Source organism: Mixophyes fleayi, chromosome 4 (genome assembly GCF_038048845.1).
Source record: "Mixophyes fleayi isolate aMixFle1 chromosome 4, aMixFle1.hap1, whole genome shotgun sequence".
Classification (NCBI taxonomy): Eukaryota; Metazoa; Chordata; class Amphibia; order Anura; family Limnodynastidae; genus Mixophyes; species Mixophyes fleayi.
Window position 1 is genome coordinate 234,742,055 of NC_134405.1, and position 16,803 is coordinate 234,758,857.

At 39.5% G+C, this 16,803-nt stretch overlaps 1 protein-coding gene across 1 annotated transcript in view; it reads left to right on the top strand.

Moving 5' to 3' along the window:
• The first annotated feature begins 552 nt into the window (after positions 1-552).
• CPM (carboxypeptidase M) overlaps positions 553-16,803 on the top strand; it is a 71,566-nt gene continuing 55,315 nt past the window's right edge. The window contains exons 1-2 of the mRNA XM_075209511.1: positions 553-790; positions 2,122-2,281. Coding sequence (XP_075065612.1) covers positions 782-790; positions 2,122-2,281 — 169 coding nt within the window. The 5' untranslated portion in view covers positions 553-781. The remainder of the gene's footprint in view (positions 791-2,121; positions 2,282-16,803) is intronic.

Genomic DNA, 16,803 nt, shown 5'->3' on the forward strand with positions numbered 1-16,803 from the left:
CTACTGGATCAAGTGGGCTGGATAGTGGAATTCAATGAACTTTAACATTAAATATTTGAAATATTTCCCACCAGTTATTGCAACATGTTAGCGGAAACGACACGTCCTATTGGCACACTGGAGAGGAGTCTGCATTACAGATGCTTTACTGAACTTGGGAACTTTGAATATTAGGTGGAAATACTTCTTGCATGTACTGCACGGTTAACAAATTCGGGCAAGTAGCTATGACGGCAACGAAAACGAGTAACATGTCATGTACATGATTATAGGTCTACATGCATGGACGTCTCTTTCCTTCTGGGCATGTTGAAACATACATATTAAGCTGACAGCTAGATCTTTACAGTCTGTCTGCTTCCTGTACGTGTGGCCCACCACCCCCAATTCACATTACAGGCAGTACAACACTGACCCAACCCAGTCAAACCATTTCGTTTGAGCAAAGTTTGTGTTATATATATATTCATATATATATATATATATATATATATATATATATATATATATATATATATATATATATATATATAAAATTATATAGAATATGTGAGTTGTAAAACCGCCGCTAGGCGGCGCAAAGTTTGGTGTGTGCCCAGGAGACCTACAATGTGCTCTCTATGAAGAGACAACTTGGAGTTTTTCCTGTTACAGAGGGGGTTGGATCAGAGCACCGGTGGCATCAGGGAGAAGATCAGCACCTGGAACCAGCAACCTTGTTGTCTGTTTGGGATCGCGGAAAGTTTCTAGAGAAGTTCTACTACTCTAACTACTAAGGATAATGCACTGGGTAATGAAAGCTGGGCCGGCATTGTGTATAACCATTTGTCACTTCTAACTTTTTAGGAAGTGTTATGAATGTGCTTTTTATCTACGTAAAAGTTAGTGACATGTTGCTTTGAGATTTAATTATGTTACATGGCGTGACAAACTGTGTTTTAGCGTTTTTTTTTATCTATAATTACTTGTTTTATTGTATACGTTTATGCCACATTTTAATTTATATGATAAAAAAAATCCAGATTTCTTTCCCATAACTTTTTATTTATTTTTTATTGCACAATGACTTATGGCAATTGATGTTAAAAATGTAGACTGGCATATGTACATTGCACTTGTTTTATTGCATTTCAACATATTATATAGTATTATATTGGCATTTTCTCTAATTTTATGTGCATTGGATGGGGAAAATAAGAAATAAGGCAACTGATTCTTACCACAGTTACTTTCAATCAATCAGTGTAGCACCCAGAAAGCTAGCCTGAAAAATACTTATATCCAATTATAGCAGTGACAGATATGTGTATTTTAAGCTGCCTATTTAGGGAATGTTTTTGTCAGTTTGGCTCTTTTCAATAAAATTGCCCACACATTACTTTTTGTTTTGGGACCAAAACAAAAAGTGATCAAAATAGAGATTTGGTAGACTTTGAACAGTAGTTTATTTTAATAGTCAGCTAAATGCTTGTAATGTGCAGTAATCAAGCCAAGTGCATTAAATGGGATCCAGTGACATGGTAAACTAAAAAATGACAAATTTCACCACCAATGTGTATGTCCAAATAGGACAACACTGCTGCTTTCATCAAGGTATGATTCCATTACAGGGCACTACAATTTTTTTATTTTTTTTTACTGTTTTAATTTTTTTTTAAAAAAAAAACTAGGAGAACAATGTTGACTCAGATCAGTCTCCATTGAGTCTCCCCTGTTGTTTGTACTATTAGACACAATGTAATCTTATTGGCACTATTAGACAGAACAATCAGGTTTGCAAAACAGCTGACTTGTAATGAAAATGTGTCCATACACTGGCAGATCCTGCTGCCCCACATGTGAAGCCCATTCACAAGGAACTCAGCCATCATGTGTGTGTTCCTATTTGGCCCAGACACTGTCAGACACAAGTCATGGTCCTGTCACATTTAACATAAGTACTAATTAGTGCAATCAGTTGATGCTGTACATTAAAATTTGATAACCTTTAACTTTTCTTAAACCTGATCAAAAGCACCAATTTTGTAATATAAGCGTTAATATTTACAAAAATGTACGAAACCAAAAAACTTTCCGGAAAATATAAATGCCCTAAAAGATCCTTAATTCTCTATCACACAGGTGGTCCTGTCCTTTATGTGCCTGGGAGTGCTCTCTCTCTCCATGCAAAGCCTAGATTTCTCCTATCATAACACTCAACAATTGGAAAACATTTTAATGGACTTCAACACAAAATACCCAGCAATAACATATCTCCACAGCATTGGGAAGTCAGTGGAAGGTAAGCGCAGTCAGCAGTAACACAGACTTTGCTGTAAAAGCTTACACTGAAAAATTGATTAGGCATCATACAATTTAAAGGGGAACAACATTCATTGTGAAAATGAAAATTTGCTTTTCAGTTAAACCAGTTTTTGGGTACTCCTCCCCTGTTGCGCCCTTAGTATAGTTATTTAATATAATCAATCATATTGTTTTGTGTATATTAAACTCCATAATTATCATCATCAGCTATTTATATAGCTCCAATAATTCCGCAGCATTGACATTACCAGTGAGCAGCAGCAATTAATTATTTTTAACTTCTGTTTTTGGAGATTTCTGGATAACAAGCTTCTGTATAATAGATCCCATACCTCTATTTGTTATGTAATTTTCTAGGATTGAATATATTTTTGGCTTTAGGTTTTGACAATATTCTTCCATTCTGTAGATAGAATGACTTTCTACTGCTTTTTATGAACATTGGCATCTGTCTAATAAATCACAGATCACTTACAAACTATATTCTGGGTGTCTCCAGAGAGCACAACAATAGGAGATTTTACTCAAAAAAATTAATGAGTCATGGCCATAGTTTACTCTGTGCATTTGTATTATTAATAGTGACTCTATGGGGGGTTTTCAATTGTTAGCGTTAACACTAAAAAACGAGCGCTCAAAAAATATTACCGTCTATACGGTATAATTGCGCGCGAAAAGCATTAATACGGTAGTTTACACGCGGAATTTCAGCTCTCCGCTCAGGGAGCAGCGAACTGAAATTCCGCAAGTAATTACCGTATTAACGCTAAGATTTTTTGATCGCTCGTTTTTCCCCGTCAACGCTAACAATTGAATACCCCTTTCAATTGACGGCGTGATCGCCGAAAATCGAGCACTCAAAAAATATTACAGTTAATACGGTAATCTGCGCGTAAAAACCATTAATACGGTAATTTACTCACTGGATTTTTAGCTCGCAGCCGGAGCTGAAATTCACTGAGTAATTACCGTATTAACGGTAATATTTTTCGAGCGCTTGATTTTCGGCGATCACGCCGTCAATTGAATACCCCCCTAAGAGGGAAACTCAATTAGGCGGGTTACTGTAAAAGGTAATGCTGCACGTGCACTATTACTGATATTATGGTAACAGTGCGCATAATTACCGTTAATACGGTAATTTCAACGCCGGCTTTTTGCTCGCGGTTCCCTGAGCCGCGAGCAGAAGTCTGTGTTAAAATTACTGTATTAACTGCAATAGGAAAACCTTGGCAGTATTCTGGGGGGAATTCAGTTTCCCTCGACACAATAAAGCGCTAAGTCTATTACCGTTAATACGGTAATTTTAGCACAGATTACAGCAAAAATTCGGCGTTGCTATTACTGTAATAACAGTAATTATGCACACTATTACCATAATATCAGTAATAGTGCGCATGCCGCTTTATTTTTGACAGTAACGCGGCCAATTGAATTCCCCCCTTAATATAAGAGTTATATGCATATTGAGGGCTAGATACAGTGAGGAATAAATGGTAAGAGGCATAAAATAAATGCTGTAGTAGTCTAGAAGGTGATTCTTTTCAATACCTCTCAATATTATTATTATTATTGTAGATTTGTAAGGCGCCACAGTGCTCCGCAGTGTCGTACAGTAGGGAGAACAGTACATACATAAAACAAGGACATACTTAAAAACAGTGACATACAATGTAGACAAAATAAACGCAGACATGAAAACAAAGGGTATGAAGGACACTGCTCATTAGAGAGCTTATATTATAAGTGGAAGAGGGCACAGCTGAAACAAAAGGAGCAAATGTGGCTCAGGGTGGAGATTGGGACAGTTGTGAGGGTGCATTAGTGTTATCGGGGATAAGGTCACCTCTAAAAAAGAGGTGAGTTTTCAAAGAGTGTCTAAAGATTTAAAGGCTGTGGGAAAGTCTGATTGACCTTGGTTGGGAGATTCATAAGTGGGGAGCAGCACGGGAGAAGTCTTTTAGGCAGGAGTGAGAGGTGGTTACCAGAGACAAGACAAGGCGCAGGTCAGAAGTAGATCTAAGAGGGCAGGAGGGAGAGTATTTTGATATGAGATTTGAGATATATGCAGGGGTAGTGTTGTTGAGGGCTTTGTAAGTAAGGATGAGTAATTTGAATTTGATTCTGGAGGACACAGGGAGCCAGTGTAGGGATATTTAACAAGATAAATTTGATAAACAAAATATGCCATGCACATGAACTGCTTAACTACATTCCTGATTGGCATAATCATGCCCCCACAACCCAGTAAGTCATAGCTCTTTAGGGGGTTATTGTGATGTATGTTTTTCATTGCATGCAAGTCAGGCCTGTGTGTCCCATAGCAATTTTAGCCAATGCTTTTGCAGTATGTTTATGACATTTTCCCATTATGTTTAGGGAATCTGTATTATGCCTGCACTCTCTTATTCTCACTTAATTAAACCCAATTGCTATTGAGCAATGATCTGAAAATCAGTATAAATTCATATACACCTATGCATTCACCTGTGTTAACAACCCTAGTCATTTTAACCACTTTTAAATTAACTGCCTGCTTTTATATACAAATTGTGTAGCCGGATTTCCTTTCTTTCCTGTTTGATCAATGTTAACAATCATCCCTCATTTTAACTTCTGCTTTTCATTTCCCATTGGGTGATGGGTGAGTAAAAAACAGTTAGATAAGACAGTGATATAGGGCAGGAGTGGAGAGGGATTATATAGCATTAGCCACAGTGGAAGGTGCATTGAGGTTGTTGTGCATGAACAGTGTGAAAGGGGGAGCTGGGGAGCCAGTTATAGATTCTAGGTAAGTGGAGCAACAAGTTTGTTTTGAAGGTGCAAATGCAAGCAGCAACATAAGTGAAACCAACAAGTCATAATAAAACTGCAGCTGCAAGAATTAAGGTTGAGAAACAGATCAGCAGGCTGTGTGCAGGCAGTGCACAATGCAGGTGGTGGAGGATATCAGAGCTCACAGATGATTACTGAATGTTGTCTTCATTTTTTGCTTAAAGCTGTTTTGTTTCAAAGTCTTTATCATCTCTCATAAAAAGAGCATAGTATGTTAATCACTAATTAGGTGGAGGGAGGGTGCAGGCACTGATACTTGACACCAGGGATTGGCCTGTCCTTTTAAAATGCAGAGTGATACACAGGTCTTCTGTAGTTAGCAATCAAGTAAAACAACTGATGGCAGCTAACGGGTCAAGCTAGCATTACTATTTCATTAAGCACTATGACAGCACTGTATTCTCTATTTAGTAGTTAACTACATTTGTAATTTAACATGCCTGCTACGTGTAAATATTTGATATTACCCCTGCACCAGCTATCTTTAAGCAATCAGAAGTGTAATTTTCTCTATTAGATAAATGGTATGCTTACCCTTTCACTATTTATTTGTTTAAGAATTTAATTATTTTCTTTGTAGTATGTGTAATTAGTGGTGGTTAATTCATGAAAGTGATCACATGGCTCTGTCACCTTATTTAAACTAGCTGTGTTAGCGAGCGAGGTTTTCTTCTACGTGTGGATTTGTTACAAGTGTATCAACAAATTTAGATAGCATAGTAAGAGTTACACAAGAGATGAACAGGAGGGGGATATTCTACCTGGAAACACTGTTACATGAAAACAACATTCAGTAATCCTCTGTGAGCTCCGATATCCTCCACCACCTGCATTGTGCACTGCCTGCACACAGCCTGCTGATCTGTTTCTCAACCTTAATTCTTGCAGCTGCAGTTTTATTATGACTTGTTGGTTTCACTTATGTTGCTGCTTGCATTTCCACCTTCAAAACAAACTTGCTGCTCCACTTACCTAGAATCTTTAACTGGCTCCCCAGCTCACCATTTCCACTGTTCATGCACAGCAACCTCAATGCACCTTCCACTGTGGCTAATGTTATATAATCCCTCTCCACTCCTGCCCTATGTCCAGGGGCAATAGACTTCACCGGGGGTTTTCCCGGTAGGCTGGCAGTCCTTATGACGTCATGAGGCCACCTTAACTTTGTGTTCCTATTTTTTGTGGTATTTCACGTCTTTTCAGACGCCCGGTAGGGACCCCTTCTGACTTGTCTGGGGCTTGCTAGCTTCAGTCCTGAGCTATCGGAGGCCGGCCCCAACATCAATGTGCTTCCTGGTGGCTGGCCCCTCCCTCAGGACCAGCCACCTCATTGAATTTACCACACGGATCAATCCATAGCTTCTTCTCTGTCTCTCTTCCCCATATGTGTCAGCTCCCGCCCCTCGTGTGCGTCAGCTTCGCTCCCCATACGCTACTAATAGAGGAATAGTGACTGACTAGAAAACGGAATGCTATACATCTTTGTAAAACTCTGAATACTTCAGCAGAATGTAAGTAGAATTAAAATTAAATTGTAAGCACTGGTATATACTCCTAGTGCTGTCCACACAATCTGTCACGTCTCACAGACCTGTACTGTAGCATGAAAAGCAAAGCATCTCCATACTACATGTGAGCTCAGTTGCAGTCTATAACATTTGGCACCTACAGGAATGTATAAATCTTGGTTTGTTTTTACTTAGCTTCTTGTAAGGAAATTTCATGCCCGTTCTAGCTCACACCACCTTCCTTTTCATCTTAGAGAATAACCAATCCCCCAAAAATATTGCTGATTTTTTTGCATAATGAAAACTACTATGCTGGACACTGCAACATATTGGGCTAACTATTTAAATTGAATATTAAAAATTAAGAAATGGATTTGGTGTGATTTGGCTACTAAGCTGTGAATTACTGTCTCCTTGGCCACATCTGTAACCATGGCTATAATCTGCGCAGTCCACAGTTTGTTTTCCATGATTACACAAGTGTATTGGGAAGGTTAGTTGTTCTTTCCTTAGGCAGTCTGTAAAGTGAATTAGACTAGCTGGAGGTAAAACTGAAATGATAAAAATTGTTAAAGTTTCAGATCAGCTACCAAAGAGCGGAAGTAGCCAAGCCTTGAAATAATGAGACTATAATATACTCCCATTATGCCAGATCACCCCCAGTATGAACTCTCAATGATGTATCCCTCCCAGCATATACCATAATTACACTAGAAGGCTCTCTGTACTGTGCGCATGTCACAGGAAGGCTCTCTGTACTGTGCGCATGTCACAGGAAGGCTCTCTGTACTGTGCGCATGTCACAGGAAGGCTCTCTGTACTGTGCGCATGTCACAGGAAGGCTCTCTGTATTGTGCGCATGTCACAGGAAGGCTCTCTGTACTGTGCGCATGTCACAGGAAGGCTCTCTGTATTGTGCGCATGTCACAGGAAGGCTCTCTGTATTGTGCGCATGTCACAGGAAGGCTCTCTGTATTGTGCAGGATATTTGAGGGAGAATGGGTTGGAGGGTGACCTAGCATTATCTAAAGTAATGGCCATGCCCCTTGCATGGTGGCCAAGCTCACTTCAGTGGTGTAATGGCACCAACACCAGCAGGGTAGTGGCATTTAAATTGTTGCATATGGACAATTTGGCCACACTGACAACAAGAGGCCACTCTCTGAATATTTTCCAGGGCCACTTTAACTTCCCAATCCGCCCCTGCCTATGTCACTGTCTTATCTAACTGTTTTTTACTCACCCATCCCTTATCTCTACTGTCCTAACTATTTCCCATTCCCTTGTTGATACTTTTACATATTTTATTCACTCTCCTACTACTTCTACAGTCTTTAACTTTACTCACCTTTTCCTCACCTCACTTGTAACCTGTCACAGTCCTTTCCTTCTGCCATACTCTCATTTGTCTTTTCCACGCAGTTTTTTCTCTCCTATTTCATGACTCTGCACAGGGGCGCACGCAGGGGGGATTTCTGAGTCCAGACACAGGGATCTCTCTCAGCGGTCCTGAGTATCACACTCCTCTCGCTCTGTCACCCCCGGCAACCACCAACCACTCCCCACTGTCACCCCTGGCAACCACCAACCACTCCCAACTGTCACTTCTCCTTCAAGAAATATATATATATATTTTTTTAAAATCTTTATAAACACTTTTAACAATTAACAAATTAAATTAACAAATTAAAAACATCTTAGTATAGCAAATTTCAGCCCTTTCTGAATTTTTTTTTTCCACACACACTAAGAATTTAGTAGGTCAGTGTATAACTCCACCCAGCAGGTGGCACTGCAGCTTGGTTTTATTTTTTACACACACACACACACACACACACACACACACTAACACGCGTCACTATGCATTTATATTATAAATTAGTCCAAACCTGTGTCATGTTATAAATGTTTTTTATTCATTTTTTTTGTTAGTTTTTTTCATGTACATTAGCAATGTTATTTTTAATGTGTGTTATGCTATTTTGATGTGCGGTATCAGTGTTCGTTTTAGAGGCATATTCAATTGTTAGCGAGTTCGCTGAAATACTCGCGCTCCAAAAATATTACCGTTAATACGGTAATATCTCGCTGAATTTCAGCTCGCATCTCCCTGAGCTGCGAGCTGAAATCCAGGGAGTAAATTACCGTATTAACGGTATTTACGCGCAATATTACCGTATTAAAGGTAATATTTTTGGAGCGCAAGTATTTCAGCGAACTCGCTAACAATTGAATATGCCCCTTAATGTGGAATATCATTGCTAGTTTTAAAGTGTGTTATCAATGCTATTTTGATGTGCAGTATCAGTGTTAGTTTTAATGTGTGTTATCAATGCTATTATCTTATTGTGGTGCTTTATTTTTTAAGTTGTATTTTTGCTTTGTTCAGAATTCAACTATCTGGAAACCCCCCCTTAAAACTCCTGCGTTTGCCCCTGCTGCAAGGTCTCAATTATTACATCTCCTGTACCTTATTACTCTCATTTCAACACTTCCACCCACTCCCCCTCATGGCTCCCCACATCACTACTCCATACTACAGACCCAAGCCTATCCCCTCTATCCCCTGTTACTCCCCCCTCCACCTCATATCGCCCTGTCCCCTCCCGAACATCCAATCCCGCCAATCCTATTCCCATCATTCCTCTTACTCACCTTCCTCTGTCCTGTGCACTCTAGAATGCAAGATCTGTGCGCAACAATCTCACTCCCATTCACAAACTTTTCCTCTCCCATTCCTTTGGTCTCCTCGCCCATACAGAAATGTAGATCTCCCCCTCTGATACTGCTTTCCCTGCTGCACTCTCCCATGGGGGTCTCTCCTTCTCCCACACTACCCGACCTGGGGACCGCCAAGTAGGTGGTGTAGGTGTGCTACTGTCTCCTGGCTACACCTTCAGCATTATTCCCCCTGAACCCTCCCTCTCCTTCTCCTCCTTTGAAGTTCACTCCATCCGACTCTTCTCCCCTCTCCACCTTTGTGTTACGGTCATCTATCTTCCCCCTGGCCCTTCCTCTCAATTTCTTGATAACTTTGCTGTCTGGCTTTCCCATTTCCTCTCTTCTGATCTTCCCACTGTTATCATTGGGTATTTTAACATCCCTACCGCCTCTCCTATTACTACTGCTGCCTCTAAATTCCTCACTCTCACTTCTTCCAATGGTCTCTCCCAATGGACATCTTTCACCACCCACCATCATGGTCACTCCCTGGATCTAGTGTTCTCCCATCTCTGTGGCATCTCCAGCTTCTCCAATTCTGTCTATGATAGAAAGGTGTCAGGACACAGTGCAGCGCAGCTTGCTACATGAGGCTGTTTAGCTGCATACTGATCGGAGTGCCCATGTTGACCTCTATCCACCGCCAAAATTGCCTACAATGGGCATGTGAGTGCCAGAACTAGACCATGGAGCAATGAAAAAAGGTGACCTGGTCTAATGAAATATGTTTTCTTTTACATCATGTGGACGGCCAGGTGCATGTGCATTGTTTACCTGCTGAAGAGAGTGCATCCTGGTGCAATGGGAAGAAGGCAAGCCGACAGAGGCGGTGTGATCTTCTGGGCAATGTTCTGCTGCGAAACCTTAGATCTTGGTGTTCATGTGAATGTTTCTTTGACACGTACCACCTACCTAAACATTGTTGCTGACCAAGTACACCCCTTCATGTAATTGGTATTCCCTGATGGCAGTTCCCTCTTTCAGAAGGGTAATGCGCCCTGACACACTGCAAAAATTGTTCAGGAATTGTTTGAGGAACATAACAAAGAATTCAAGGTGTTGACTTGGCCTCCAAATTCTCCAGATCTCAATCCGATCGAGCATCTGTGGTATGTGCTGGAAAAACAAGTCCAAACCATTTAGGCCCCACATCGCAAGTTACAGGACTTAAAGGATCTGCTGTTAATGTCTTGGTGCCAGATATCACAGGAAACCTTCAGAGGTCTTGTGGAGTCCATGCCTCGACTGGTCAGAGACGTTTTGGCGGAATGAGGGGGACCTACACATTATTAGGCAGGTGGATTTAATGTTCTGGCTGATCATTGCAAACTGTGAAAAACACATATTGTCATTTTAATCATTATTATTAATCCCCTTCTCCCACCACCCCCCAAAAAGATCAGTCTGTCTCATTTTAGGCACAACTATTTTGTTAACAATATAACAATATTGTTACTCTGTGGAATAAATGGTGAAAATGCCTTACATGTTCTCATTGTTAGTGTTAGTCTTGATTAAACGTGCTTGAATACGGAAGCGTTATCAGGAAAATAAGCTGTCCCAAGAGGTTAATTATTCATAGAACACTAGAAGGAAGTGTTGCAGTGTGAAGTCATACTGTCTGCCGATCTTCTCATTGTGTTCTAAACCAGTATAAACTATCCTCTCCGCACATGATCACTACAAAAAAAAGAAAACAATATAGCCTGTAATGTTAATGGTTTGTAACTGTTATGGACAACTATCTCACTAAGTTATTAAAGGTTTTGTGTGAAACATACAAACCCATACAATATTGTATTAAAAGCCAAAAGCAATACAAGCAAGGAGTGGTACATTAACTTACAATAAACAAATCTTGCACATAGTAGAAATGATACCAATTAAGAGTAAAGGTTGGGTAGTAAGCATAAAGATTGAGAGAAAAGAGTAAAAACAGAAAATAAAAGGGAGTAGAGGGGAGAATGTGGAGGGTGGAAAATAAAAGTAAGCTTGAGCTTGCTAGGCTGTGAATGGTAATCACAGCTATAATTCATTGCCCATGGTTCCCAAATTTTACAGAACGACTTTAAGGAGTTAGTAAAAAAATATCATATTCACCATGCAATAGGTCCTTTGTAGTCTATTGAGGACCACTTGTAGAGAGGGAGCCTTCTAGTCAGCCACAGCAATTTAGTGTCTGAATAGTTTTGTTTTTATGTCTGCAGTCTAACAGGACTGGAAGGGGGAAGAACCTTGGAATAAAAGGAACGTTCTCCTGGACCACTGGTTGGGATGAGGTCATTTATGCTCTGACAGAAGTGTGTGAGTTTTGGACAGCCCCACCAGATGTAAAGGGAGCAAAGTGAAGTGCTTTCCCTCCAGAATGTGTCTGAGAATATAGAGACTATTTTGTGTAATTTTTACGTGAACTAGATACTTTTAGTATTTTCCCATAACTCAGACCATACCTAGTCCAAGATCTCGACCAGGTCAGTGCAGGGTGTGATCGTCTGTCACCAACAAAGTTGAATTTAGCAGTACTACATAAGTAGTGGAGATAAAGCCTTTTCGAGGAAACATAGTGCAGGCACATGGATACAAATGAAGGCAAAGGCATGCCATAAAGACAGTTTCATCTGAGGACGCTTTCCTTTCCAAATACAATGAGCAGTGTAATGTTGAAAGAATGAAACTTGATATTTGATGGGCCCTGAATGAGTAGCATTTGAAATAAGTAGAGGAGCCTGGGTAGCACTTTAATTTTAATACAGTTAATTTTTTCCATCTGGACATCCCCCTACACAAGAGAGGATGTCTGTTTTTATGTTGGCCAATAAGACCAGATAATTGGCTTGATAAGGCTGGTGATGGTGTTTTGCTATGTATATCCCAATATTCTTCAGTTTAAGTGTTTGTTATTTAAAAGAATAGTTTTGTTTTAGAGTAGATTTTATGGCATATTGGACGCAGAAATCAAATTGTATTCAGGGTTGTTTTTTATTTTATTTATTTACTTACTTATTTTTTTGTGTGTAAAAGTAACTCATAGGAATCAAACTCCTTCCAGATATTTCAGAGGGGGATACACAATTGAAAGAAGAATGTCCTCTGTATGGAGGGAGATTTTGTGTTTTGTTTGAATTGATGCCATAGTTACTGGGGATCGTGCAGATTTTTATGACAAGGGGTTTTATGATTACCGCAAATATGAAGGTTGAGATATTGCAACTGTGTCTTTGTGCCATAAGATATTGGTAAAGGAAAGAATAGAATACCCTTTGATGAAATATTTACAGGTGGATTATAATACAGGGCAGCTACTGCTGATAAGAATTTTCCTGAGAAACCCATTAAACATGACATGCGGAACATAAATAGCCTTCAATCATATTTCATGGCCATTTCCATGTCTAGAGCCAACAAGAGAACAGGATGCTTCTGAATGTGGATATTGTGAATAAAATTGATCATAGGCCTAGTGTTGTCTGGTATAAACCTAACCTAGTGCGGGTGGACTCCTCTGATTATTTTGACATCACAGGATGTCCTGAAGCTCATGGTGGAGAATTGAATCTTCCCCTTTGAGTCTCTGGGTTCTAGACAAGTCGTTTCTCTGTAGTTGTATAGTAAAATATGTCATGTATGAAGAAGTCATGAAAGATGTTGAAAGATTCCAGATAAGACATTTTTCACACTCACTGCTTTCTCTTATAGGCCTCATATACTGTATACGCATGCTCTTAAAACATATTGAATGTGTTTTTAAAATAATAGCCTTAAAAATAATGTAAGCAAACTAATCGGTATACACACTTCCTGACAAGCATCTGCTTTGTTTCAATTTCAATGTTGCCTGCAGCATTCAGAGGGGTTACATACTTCACAGTTATCACAACTTTGTGTGTGTGTCACAATTCCTCAGCCCCCTAAAGGGTGGGGCTTATCATAAAATGTGTGTCTCTTCACCAGACCATGGGTACTATTGGGTAGCTCTGCATACCTCCAAACATTTGGGGGCAGCATAGGGAGAGGGGGGTGGCAACACCAAGATGAGGACATAAGTCAAGATGGTGGCATTGCCACACACTGGGAGCAGGCCTAGCTCTTGAAAAGTGCTTGGCTGCCACTTTCTCTCTTCCCCATCCCTCCAAACTCCTTCATTGCCATGCAGAGCAGCAATGAACAGAATACCTCCCAACTTTCCCACCGATGAGGACAAAGTTGTCCCTATCAGGATGGTGGGACAGAGCTCTCAAATTGGGACTGTCCCACCTAAATTGAGACGGTTGGCAGGTATGGATCTTGGTAAGGTTTGGGCGGTTTACTGATAAGTATGATGTGACTTATGACAAGCAGTAATACACTTTCAAATAGCTATGATTGTAAAGTTTAGCAGTTAATTAGGGAGGTCAACTAGACCATAAAAGTTAGAGAACCTACTCTCCTGGTTTGTTAGCTTATTTTGTGCTGTTCAATTTTTTGCAGTGAACTTAATTTGATACCAAGTATACAAGGGCAAAACACTTTGGCATTGACTTTGTTTCTTTAGTTCCTTAAAGGCAAGCTCGACAAAGGAGCACGTAGCAAGATTATGATTCACGTGAACAGGAACAATGACAATAGCCAGAAATAGCAAACGTGAAACATTAAATTCACTTGCACCAAAGCAATTATTAATAAAAATAATTTTATTTAAAAAGTCCTACATCTTTTTTTTTTTTTTTTTTTTTTTTTTTTTATATCTCTACTCTCTATCTCTACTCTTACCATCCCTTGCCCATACTAATAATAAAACAGGAAGTAAAAGAACCATTACAGACTGGAAGTTAGGAGCTTAGCAAACAGGCTATTGACAAACGGATTGCTGATATATATGATTTGAGAAGAGTAGAGGATTTAGTGAGCTTCAAAAAAGTACATTTTACATGGTACTTTGTAAGCTAAGAGAGGCTTAGGTTTTCCTTGTCGAGAAGCCAAATAATTGTAGCAGTCTCTCTCTAGTCAGCGATCGGCAGAGGCAAGGAAGTAGAGAAAGGGGGAGAAATTAGAGTGGGGAGGAAATTATCTAAAAGAGGTAGAACATGTAGGCAAGGCTGGGAGGAACAGGGTTAAGGGGTTAGAGTAAATCCCTTGTTTGTTGTCCTTTTTGAACTCAAGGCTACCATGAGACTTATTGAACCCCATTGTGGTTAAGGTTGTTTGTTATTGTATACATTTTTGCTTTTTCCTTGTATATTTAAAATACTTTTTCAGAAAAAGTTGAGAGCTTCATCGGCAAAGAGAAAAGAGGAGTGTGTGCTGCCTAACGTGAAGTTTGAGCTCTGACTTAACGTTTTAGCTCCCAGTTGATTGTATCCCAGGGAGATGGCACAGGGTTGCTCTCTTCATGTGTATAGTCTGTAGCTGTGCGCATGTTTAAATAAAATGTTTTTACAAATTTTGCTTACTAAGACAGCTTTGGTTTTGCAGTCTTGATCAGTCCAGGATGGCTTGCTCCTATACCTCGATTCCACACGTAGAGTACCTGTCATAGGAAGCTGCCCAGGGGCTAGCATGACCGTATTTGTGTATAGTGTGCACCACTATATCAAGTTCTTCCCAGTGGAATGAGCATAGGGTTTGTTTTTTTTAAAACACATACTTTGTGCACAAGGCACTATGTAAAATGTACTTGGTTTCATAAACCTGACAATGATTTACTTTATAACAGACAAGTCCATAGGTATGGCATTTGATTTTGAAATGATCTATAAATACACTGTAGTGAATCTAGATGAAATATAGTTATAGGGATTAACCTATAACATAATTGTGGGGAATAAGGATTAATCATACCATATTTACACTGCAGTTATAAATGAATCCATTGATAAATTGAGCTTCTAAGGTGTAAAATGTGAAGTCTGGTGTGTGTTTACTTTGTAGCTCTGCCCACCTCTATGTTTAAAGATAACAGCACCACTTTCAGGGAAAGCTGAGCAGCTTCAAAGACCCCTGTGGTGAGCTGCATCCTGACATAGAAGAGGTTTTTTTTTTACACAGAAAGAAACTAAGGGGCCGTTAACAGTTTGTGGCCTTACACAAGGATGAATGACTTGCTGTATCTTATATAGATAAATATAATGCAGATTCCAAAATTAAACTTACAATCCATATAATTAGTGATGAACGCCATATTCATAAATAGCATGAAGGAGGGCAGCTCTTACGTCAAATAAAGCTGTCTGCCAGGCAGAGAAGGTGAGAAAATCAGTTTCAGCTTAGTGGATACACTGGAGCTATGCTTTTTGGTATTTATAAATTCAAAAAATTATGTTTAATTCATTATTAATAAAATTGGGTCTATGTGACACTCCACAGGAAAGTTAGGGCACATAGTAGAATTTTGTATTAAATCAGGAAACATGCAAATCGTGGTCGCAAATAGTGTCACAGACCACAACCCCCTGAATGTGTGGAAGTGTCTTCAAATAGTGGAGACCAGTTACAAGAAATTTGTCAGTCTTTTGGGAAATCAATCATTATTGATAAGCTGTCTATCTTTCAAGTCAATTTCCCTTGACGCAAATTATACCACTTGTCTGTAAGTTATACTCTTAACTTTTATCCCATTATTTTACCTGCTTTACTGTGTACTGTGTCATGTCATCTTAATTGTTTTTAAGACTTGTAAGCATTGTACTTTTTGTATATTAAATATATAATTTAATTAGTGCTGTCCTTAATGCTCTAAACGAATTCACTGTCTGTTTAGAAGAGAATGCTTGCTTGGCTGGGTTAACTCTTTAGATACCAGTGTGTGTAGTGTTAATTGTTTAGCTACCAGAGCACAGAGTGTGCGCAATTGGTAATTAAATCATAAGTTTGCTACAGGTCTTTTATGTAACTGGTGGCAGTTGCGGAGATGTGTGGAAGCGGGTGTCTGTGTTGGGAAAGGGACCAGCCAAATCTTTAGCCTAAGAGAGAGGTGAGTTTAAATTTAGGCTGGAATCCTGTGTGTTCCCTTACAGTAATCTTCCATGTCACGAGTGTGGTTTGTGACTGGTAAAGGTAGTTAGGAGAAGCTTCCTGACAAAATAGAGGTGATATATTGTTTGACTGTGTAAATGTAGGATAAGATATTAAATCAGGGAGTGGTAAGAGGTGGCTATTCCTGTCATACACCTTTTATGATACTTTGCATGGAAGATTGCTACGTGTCTACCAAATCTTTGCTTATTCATATAAAAGTGAAACTGGAGGGGAGGGCTACCATAATAAACGGTCAATCCACAGCATGTTAGATTAGAGTGAGGTAGAAAGATGCACTCTCTGTAGCAGTAATGATTACTCTAATTATTTAAAGGATTTTCTAGTCTGTGGAGGTAACTAAACAATAATACCTTGTACAGTAGTTGAAACCCCTACTCTGCTTTCACACTGCCGGTATAAGTTACCCTTGAATCACTGAGTG